Below are 10,276 nucleotides of genomic sequence, written 5' to 3' on the forward strand. Positions count from 1 at the left end.
TCCTTCTGTTAAGGGATATTTTTACAGTATATTATTGATTTTAGTATTACAGCATTTATCTGTAAATAAGAACCAATGTTTGATCTTTTGCTCTGACTGGCTACAATGAGCTCACTCTGCTTCTCCTGGTGGAGAAAAGCTCCATAGACAGGGGTTATTTATGACTGTGGGAAACATTCAAAGGCTGAACGTTTTTCTTTAATCTAGTGAAAAAGTTGCTAGACTGTGTGTTTTTTCTTTCTTAAACTCTTTGCTTGGGGCATCCGTGCAGGGGGAGAACCATGTGACATGCTTAGAGTTGCCCTGTCTCAAAAAAGATATATTGCAATTTGAAAAGGTTCAGAAAAGGGCAACAAAAATGATTAAGGACATGGAACGGTTTCCACATGAGGAGAGGTTAATAACACCGGGACTTTTCAGCTTAGAAAAGATACAACTAAGGGGGATATGATGGAGGTCTATAAAATCATGACTGGTGTGGAGAAAGTAGATAAGGAAGTGTTATTTACTCCTTCTCATAACACAAGAACTAGGGGTCACCAAATGGAATTAATAGGCACCAGGCTTAAAACAAACAAAAGGAAGTATTTCTTCACACAGTGCAGTCAATCTGTGGAACTCTTTGCCAGAGGATGCTGTGAAGGCCAAGACTATAACAGGATTCATAAAAGAACTAGATAAATTCATGGAGGATAGGTCCATCAATGGGTCCAGGTTCAGGAATGATGTCCCTAGCTTCTGTTTGTCAGAAGCTGGGAATGGGTGACAGGGAATGGATCACTTGATGATTACCTGTTCTGTTCATTCCCTTGGGGGGACCTGGCATTGGCCACTGTCAGAAGACAGGATACTGGGCTAGGTGGACCTTTGGTCTGACCCAGTATGGCTGTTCTTATGTTCTTATGAGTAATACTGTTACCTGCTTTGTGCTACAGGAAGCAATTGTTGGTGTAAGGGGAAGGAATTAATGCCTGGTTCTGATTTCACATAGGTGTAAATCAGGAGTAACTCTGTTAAGGTCAATGAAGTTACACCAATGTAAAACCATTGTGAGATCAGAATCAAACCCAGTGTACCTAGGGTCTTCTATTAAATCATAGGGAGACTCTGTTTTATAACTCTCAAGATAAAATGCTTTCTTAAAATGTTTCTTCCTTTCTTTCATTACAGGAGTCATAATTTAGGTTGTGAAGGACCTGCCCCCAAATCACCTGCTTTTTCTTTTCTTATGCCCTGTACCCAGAAGTCACCTGGCTTTAATTTATTTGACTCATCTATATTTGGAGCAGAAAATTTATCAGACCAGGTAATATTGAATCTTAAAGATATGATCCGTTGATTTTCTCAAAGTGAAGTATTCTTAGAAAACTTCATTGATTGCGTAAAAGGTTTCCAGCATCCTTTGTGTTCACTTACGTTGTCACTTGTTTACTAGCTTGTTTACTTTTATAAAATAAAACGTTTGGCACTGCTTTTCTACTGCTAATTCCAGTACGAGAATTTCAGCTCAGGTATGAATTTTTTTCTCGCTGGGGCTGGCCCTTGTGCATTTGGTACAATGGAAGGCAACAGGGCTCAGATTCTCAAAGGTATTTAGGTGCCTAATTCTGATGGAAATGAGGCACTTAAATACCTTTGAGAATCTTGGCCAAGGACCCTTCTGCAACTTTTGGCTCCTGAACAGGGAAAAGAGGAGATGGTTCCACTACTCTTCCCTTCCTTCAGCCTTCACTGTTGTGTCCCCCTCTTCAGTGCATAGCTCCAGTGCCAGCCTCTGCTTAGGTTTCCTAAGAGGCAGCAGAAGGAAATTGCTTTGATTCTTATCAACTTGAAAAACAGCAGTGAAAACTGACAGGACTTTGCAGGTACAAGCAAACAATGCATTAGTAACACTCAGTTCCAGTTTAGAAGGTTTACTTTGCAACCATATATTAGGGTTTTGGTTTTTTTTAAATTATTTTAAAGAAAGCTTAGTTTCTGCAGAAGGTGATATCATTTCCATGGGAAAATTTCCTACTCATGCAGAGCAAATGGATTTTTCAAGCCCTGAATATGAATATGATGTCACCCCAAGTTATCTTTTGGTTGAGTTTCTGTTGTGTAGGCCCACTGCCATGTGTAAGCCTGGCAGATCTGGCTGGGGCAAAAGGACATGGCTAGAACTCCATGGAGTACTTAGGCACTGGGAGCTGAACCAGCCCCCTGCTGCTCCCCAGGATGGAGAGTCACAAATGTAGCATTGAGCCACTTCTACCTTCCTGTTCCCCATCTTCACACCTCAGCTGCATAGAGCATCTGAGGATTGATCCCCTCATGTTGTCTGGTCTATAGAACTTTTCAGAAGCCATATGGAAAGATTAGTAATTGATCGGAACATCTTTATAAGATGGCTTACAAGAGTAGTGAGTGCTTGTAGTGAGGGCTTACAAGAGTAGTGAGTGCTTGTGCTCGAACTTCATTTAACAGAAGAATTATAGAATTGTAGAACTGGAAGGGACCTTGAGACCATCTAGTCCAACCTCTGCACTCATGGCATGGAGATCAACAACATTTTACTGCAGTAGCTCTTTGCAATGTAGGATATAGCTTCATACACCAAAGAGTAGTCATATAAAGGCTATCCAATAGGGTGACTTTAGATGCCATCTTTCTGAGAGTTATTGATTACTTTTTGGAATTAAAGATGGAATGATAATGACAATATTAGCCCTTTGCAGGCATATGCTGCCGGAATTAGAAGCTGGTCAAAAGTTGATTTTTGGGACTGTAGTTTTACTGGTTACCACTGCAGTCGTTGAATCATCTGTATCTTTAAATATTGACTGAAGAGGTAAAACACACTATTTTAATGTCTTTAAATGTAACAATTTAGCTAAATTAAAAACTTTAATCATTATGAAATTATGTAAAATTAATCAATACTTACATCAGTATTATAGTTTATATTGTAGTTTTCTCATCTGCTAAACATAATGGCTTCTATGTTTCAGACTGATGAAAGTTATTCTGCAGGAAATATAAACCCTATTTCCCCACACAAAGATATTGGTAAGCTTTGAAAGTGAAAAGTAGTTTTATATTTCATATTCATGTAATTGATAATTTAACTACATGTGGCTCTGTTCAAAAAGAGATCCCTGATGAATAGAAATGTTGTTCAATAATGATGCAATAGTAAAACTGTGACCCTGTAATTAGTGGCCCATTGTATATATGTGTATTTGAAACAGCACAAAATATGTCCCTGAATATTACATCAGAGCCACAAAAACTGGACAACATTTACATGAAGGAGGAGGCAAGAAGAAGTGGGAGGAGAGAGGGAAGCAGTGGAGGGGCAGGGGGAAGTCTGGCATTAGATGTACTTGGAACAATCCATGAGATAGAACACCAAGGTGAAAGGAGCAATTCTGAGAGCTTTGTCACTCATTAAAAAACCTCATTTCTGTCCTATTAAATGTAAAACAGCCATAGCACAGCTAATGCCTATGGGTTACCCCAAGGCTTCCACTTAACTGTAAGTGCACGTTGGTTCTGTTAATAACATTTTGGGTTATCAATGTAAGAAGGAGAAGTTGTGTATCTTTGGGCATCTCTTTCTAAAGTACAAGTAATGTTTCCATCTTGTTAGTGAAATCCTTGGACCTGACTCTGCTTTCACTTCCTTCTGTTTAAATCAATGTAAAATTGAAGTGAATGAGAGGAAAATCAGCCCCTCTGGGCCAGGTCCTCAACTGGTGTAAATCAGCATTGCTCCAGTGAAATCAAAGGTGCTATTCTGATTTGTACCCTCTTGTTGACATCCTGCCCTCACTGAAGTCAATGGAAGCTTTGTGCCAGGATTTCACCCTCTGTCTCTCTATAACCTCATAGTTGGGAATTATACTCTCATCTCATTTGGAGCACTAGAACTTCAAAGGCCAGTCATTATCTGTTAGAATATAGCGAAGCAAGTATATATAATTATATACATATGTGTGATACAAGCTCATCTTTATCACATTTCTGTATGTGCAGGGGTCCCCTTCACCAGTCCTCAGCAATCCCTCTTGCTAGTGACAGGTGCGTCAGACTTGGGCTGGGGAGCACATTTGGGAGACCTCAGAATACAAGGCCTCTGGTCTCAGGCGGATCTCGCGCTACACATCAGTGTCAGAGAGCTGAGAGAAGTGCACCTGACATGCCACACTTTCAGAGCCCACCTAGAAGGGAGATGTGTATCAGTCATGACAGACAACACCACAGTGGTGTTTTATATCAACAAACAGGGGGGGTGCATGCTCTTCTCCCCTCTTCCAGGAAGCCCTCATTCTGTGGGACTTCTGTATAGAGGACTCCATATACCTGCAAGCATCGTACCTCCCTTGATTCCAGAACAAGTTGGCGGACCATCTGAGCAGGTTGTTCCACGGCCACAAGTGGTCCCTTCACCCGGACGTAGTGAACTCAATCTTAGAATATCATAGAATCATAGAATAGTGGGGCTTTTCATTTTGTGACCACTTTGTAAGAAAAGAGATCGTTTTACAGAACACCTCCCCTCTCAACACCCAATCCCTCTACAGCTTGTCTCAAAATATTTCATTCTGTGGACCATCAGGAAGAGGTCTATAGAACGCCATGAAAGACTCTAATCAATTAGATGCAACTGTCTTGCTAGCCTTCATTGAATACAGTGTCTCGGTAATGGGAGCTCCATTTCTAATGCATGAATAAACATGCCATTGTATGCTGATATTCAACAGGATGTTAAAATACAGTACATTATTTCAGAAATACAGTCAATTGCAGTTGTCTTAAAATAAGATTTCATCTAATTTAACAGATTAATTAAAATATGTATTCCCTCTAGGAAACTTATTTGGGAAATCGGAAAATGAAGATGTATTTACATTTTCCTTTCCATCAGAGTCGTCTTCTCATGCATATGGGGATGGAAAAGATGACTTCAGCTTTCCATTTGCATTTGGACAGGATCAGAGATCATCACATTCTTCCTCTCTGAAAGGTTTTCACTCTTCATCACAAAATACAAAGCCATTTACACTCTTTTGAATACATTTCTTGACTTTCTTTTGAATATTTTTGCTGCTTAGCCTTGACCCTTGTTTTCAGCAACTTAAGAAAAATTCATAACATTTCACTTCTCTGTCATTTAATGTAAGGTGACATTACTGTACTTGCATCAAGAGCATTTAAATATTCTCCACTGATCATACATGCTCTTAGATGTTTTTATTTTTTTATCACTTTAATGATTTAATGTATTGTTTGCATGAAACCTTTTGATAAGCTCTCCTTTAACCTGCACACGTTAACATAAACAGAAAAAATATCAATGGCAATAGCATATTCCGTTTATTCAGTGCCTCTTACTGAATATTAAACCTCCGTGTTGAATAAATTAAATGTATGATATCAAAAAATGGAGGCTGGTTTTGGTGTCAGTAATAGCAACAGAACACTTGTTGTCAGTGGTATAAATACTGTTTTGTATGGTTTTAGTTAACTCATTTATTGTAAAAAAAAATAACCATTTTACTGCAGCATTAAACAGTGTTTGAATTTGTTTATTGGGTTAAATACAGCATTCAGAAATTGGCTGATTGTCTCATTTAAAGTAAAAATTTACACATTTTTAAAATAAACTTGTTTGTCAATTACCGTATATGTTTTTGTGAATGAGTGTTTTAGTCAACTTTGCAAACTGAAATAATTCTGTAATTAGAGTATTTGATATTTTGGCCAGAATGCACAAAAGGAGTTAGGTGCCTAAATCCCAGTTTTGGTACCACTGTGATGCACAAAACACCCACTTAAACCCCAGAGCAATTCACAAACCCAGGGAAGACAGGCATTCAGCCACCTAAGTTGTGTGTGAAGTTTGATGATTATTTAAGTATTTATCCACAGCGGAACAGTTGTTGGGCCAGAAAGAGAGAGAATGACTGGGTAGCCCAGTGGTTAGGGTACCCACCTGTGAGGTGGACACCCAGGGTCCAGTTATCCTGCTCCACACACTCTTTCATTATTTTTCCACAGTGGAACAGTTTCAACAGGAGAGACTGATGCAGTCCCACATCAGAATATTCCATAGCTCAGTTGTCTGAACATTCTCCTGAGAAGTGGAAGACCCCTTTTCAAATTCTTGCTGCCCCTCTGGCAGAGAGGGGGGAACTGAACCTGCATTTCCTACATCCCAGTTGAGTGCTCGAACCATTGGGCTATAAGTTGGGTAGCAGCACCACCTCGTCCAGTGATCATATTTTGAATGAGACCTGGTAGGCACCCTCTCAGCACACCTATGGGAGTGGGCCCAGCACACAAGATAGGCATTCATCTGCCTGCCTTCCCCCAGTTTGTGGATCGCTCTGGAGCTTAGCTGGGAGATAGACATCTGGACACCTAGAGTTAGGCAGCTGTGTGCATGCCCAGAATCAGTTAGGTGCTGAGGGAATTTTTACCCTGAAAATATAGGCACCAAGTGAGTTTAGGTGCCTACAGAGTTCAGTGGGAGTTTTGTGGATTGCAGTGGAGCCTAAAACTGGAACTTAGTGCCTTAATACCTTTGTGGTGTGGGGCCCAAATGATGTAGGCCTGATCTGTCTCAGAACTCTCTTTCTGACCCACCATCCAATCTGTACTTATCGGGAACACTTAAGGTAAGGGTGAGACTTGAGGGAGCTGGAGTTAGGTCATTGTAGATAGGAGACTTTCTGGCTGTAGCATATTCCAAATCTTTCTAAGTCCAATACTGGCCACATCTAGAAAGCCTTGCAAAATGAACCTATTTGTCTAGTTATTCCATAATTGACTCTTGGTTTCCTCTGTCATCTACTCTGTCAATGTCATCCTTGTCTCTATCTTTTTAAAGTTGCGTCCCTGGAAGTGGAGGAAAGAGGGGTGGTGTTATAGAATATTAGTTACATACATGGGAATTGTTTTTGTCTCAGTGTAAGCAATGTACAGTGCTCCTAGACATGGGTATGTCTGCACTGCAATTAGACATTTGCAGCTGGCCTGTGACAGCTGATTTGGGCTCCCAGGGTTCAGGCTGCAGGGCTGTTTAATTACGGTGTAGACATTCCAGCTTGTGCTGCAGACTGAGATCTGGGACCCTCCCACCTTGCAGGATCTTAGAGCCCAGACCCCAGCCCAAGCCTGGACATCTACACTGCAGTTGAACAGCCCCTTAGTCTGAGCCAGCTGGCACGGGCCAGCTGTTGGTTTTTAATTGACATACCCTATAATGAAAAGCACCATATCAATGCCTGTAATGGATACTATTAGCCAAATTCTCTGCAGGTGTAAAGTGGTATAACTCCATTGACTTCACTGAACCTGTGCCAATTTACATCCATCGGGGACCTAACTTTATATTTCAGTTGTTTTTTAACTGTTAGTGGCTGTCTGAGGTTTTACTTTGTGCCCATCAGCATAGAACCTATGCACTGTTAAATACTTTCTCTCTTCCAAAGGAAACATTTAATAAGGTGCCACAAGTACTCCTTTTCTTTTTGCGAATACAGACTAACACGGCTGTTACTCTGAAACCTGTCATTTAATAAAACTAAGCAGCACACATAAGTCCAACAAAATGTTAATAAATATCAGGGTATTTAGCTACTTTTCTTGTATTTGAATCTATTGAATACAATATGTATATACCATAGAGTATCGTTATCCTATTACCCACCCGGTGCTGCCAGGAGGAAAACCCTGCATGCCTCTCAGTCATCTTTCTCACAGAAAAATACCCACAGAAATATGTCAGTATTCTGGTATTTCAACCAGAAATGCCACAAGAATATTTTCCCATCATATTTACTTCAAAATGAGTTTTTACTGTCCAGAAGAGGCTTCCACTTAGTACAAGTATGTTTGTATCCATCATTTAAAAAAATTTAAGGATGAGAAAGGAGTTAATGGGAAAACCATGGGGGGGAAAAAGACTCTCCCTGTCCTCCAACAATGAGCGAGATGAGTTATTTGTCCACAATAAGCCCCTTAAAAGAGGGGTGCCCAAACTTTTCCTCTTGCACTCCCCTTACCAGTAATGGAATGTGTCCCCGCCTCCGCAAGCTGAGAGCGGAGTCTCAGCCAGGCTGTGGGCTGGGAGCCAGGAGTGGAGCCACAGCCAGGGGGCGGGGGCTGGAGGCCGGTGGTCGAGAGTGGGGGCTGGCGGCTGAGCAGGGGCCAGGAGCAGAGCTGGGGCTGCAGCTGTATCTGGAGACTGGGACCAGGGGCGGAGCTGGCGGAGAGCTGGAGGCAGAGTGGGCCTGGTGGGGCTTCCCTCCACCCCGGGTGGTTGGCCCCAGGCATGCTCCACAGTTTGGGGACCACTGCCTTAAAAGGTCTGAAGTTTGTCAAGGGACATCACCTTAAAGTTGGGAATTCATTATCATTGTTTATTTATATGGTGGCAGTGTCAAGAGGGTCTGATAAGGGGCAAGGGCAATAAAGAAAGATAGTCTCTGCCCCATAGATCTTACAAACTGTATAAATAAGACACAACATGTGCATAAAGCAAATAAATGACAGGAGGACAAGTTGGATCACAAAGGATGAATTTCAAAGATAAGTGAAGAGAACTGGGAAGTCTCTGTGCTCCTCCTTGTATACAGAATTTACTTTGCTGAAATGCTGCTATATTATGGCACACTGCACAGCTGGTGCAAAATTGGACACTCACAAAATTGTTTTCACTCAAAATACAGATTTCCCAGATAGCAGCTGCAGTTCGTCTTCAGTCATTTTGTGGTTGACATTCACACAATAAAAAAAGTGTTACATTAATATTCTTCACTACAAAGTTTTTGTGATGATTAAAAATGCTTACAAATAAATACAGGAGCACCTGGATTTTACATCAGCGAAAACTTTAGCACTGACACATGAGAACATAGTTTGCTTACTCTCAAATAATAGTGTTAGAATTCACAACTGGTTCATTGCCATATTTGTTTTTTACTGACAATGACAAGTCAATATTTTGAGAAAAATTGTCCCTCTGGATTCATGCTGTGGTTCTCTGTCACATAATTATTCATTCATTTCATGTGTGAAATACCCATCAACAGGAGATCTGCGTTTGGAACAAGTTCAGAGCGTACAAGGGCTACAGCACTGAGCTTTAATCCAAAATGGTGATGGGAGAGAATGTTAATTGTTAGTAGTGGTTTTCATTGCCTTTATCTGTTGAGAATATTTTAAAATGCAAAAATACGACCTGACACTTTACGATATTAATCAGCTAATTAAAAGGCTGTTTTCAGTTTGAGCTATTTAAGGCCTGATCCATTACAATCAATGGACATTCTGCATGTGCATTGCTGGCAAGATCAGTCCCCTAGTAAAGAGAACTTTTGTTCTGGACCATCTCTCAAGAGTTTGAACATAAGTGAGCCTTGGTCTACACTAGGAGTTGAGATCAAATTTAGCAGCGTTAAATTGCTTTAACCCTGCACCTGTCCACATGAGGAAGCCCTTTTTTTCGACTTAAAGGGCTCTTAAAATCGATTTCCTTACTCCACCCCCGACAAGGGGATTAGCGCTGAAATCGGCCTTGCTGGGTCGAATTTGGGGTACTGTGGACACAATTAGACGGTATTGGCCTCCGGGAGCTATCCCAGAGTGCTCCATTGTGACCGCTCTGGACAGCACTCTCAACTCAGATGCACTGGCCAGGTAGACAGGAAAAGGCCTGCGAATTTTTGAATTTCAATTTCCTGTTTGGCCAGCATGGCAAGCTGCAGGTGACCATGCAGAGCTCATCAGCAGAGGTGACCAGGATGGAGTCCCAGAACCGCAAAAGAGCTCCAGCATGGACCGAACGGGAGGTACGGGACCTGATCACTGTATGGGGAGAGGAATCCGTGCTGTCAGAACTATATTCCAGGTTTCAAAATGCCAAAACATTTACCAAAATCTCCCAGGGCATGAAGGACAGAGGCCATAACAGGGACCCGAAGCAGTGCCGTGTGAAACCTAAGGAGCTGAGGCAAGCCTACCAGAAAACCAGAGAGGCAAATGGCTGCTCCAGGTCAGAGCCCCAAACATGCTGCTTCTATGATGAGCTGCATGCCATTTTAGGGTGTTCAGCCACCACTACCCCAGCTGTGTTGTTTGACTCCTTCAGTGGAGATGGAGGCAACACGGAAGCAGGTTTTGGGGATGAGGAAGATGATGCTGATGAGGTTGTAGATAGCTCACAGCAAGCAAACAGAGAAACCAGTTTTCCCGACAGCCAGGAACTGTTTCTCACCCTGGACCTGGA

The 10,276-nt window shown here is 41.6% G+C and overlaps 1 protein-coding gene across 1 annotated transcript in view; it reads left to right on the forward strand.

Moving 5' to 3' along the window:
- Positions 1 to 5,055, forward strand: part of C6H14orf39 (chromosome 6 C14orf39 homolog) — a 52,748-nt gene extending 47,693 nt beyond the window's left edge. Inside the window, exons 12-14 of the mRNA XM_077820015.1 lie at positions 1,171 to 1,306; positions 2,991 to 3,048; positions 4,853 to 5,055. Coding sequence (XP_077676141.1) covers positions 1,171 to 1,306; positions 2,991 to 3,048; positions 4,853 to 5,055 — 397 coding nt within the window. The remainder of the gene's footprint in view (positions 1 to 1,170; positions 1,307 to 2,990; positions 3,049 to 4,852) is intronic.
- The last annotated feature ends 5,221 nt before the right edge of the window (positions 5,056 to 10,276 follow it).

This window comes from Eretmochelys imbricata, chromosome 6 (genome assembly GCF_965152235.1).
Source record: "Eretmochelys imbricata isolate rEreImb1 chromosome 6, rEreImb1.hap1, whole genome shotgun sequence".
Lineage (NCBI taxonomy): Eukaryota > Metazoa > Chordata > Testudines > Cheloniidae > Eretmochelys > Eretmochelys imbricata.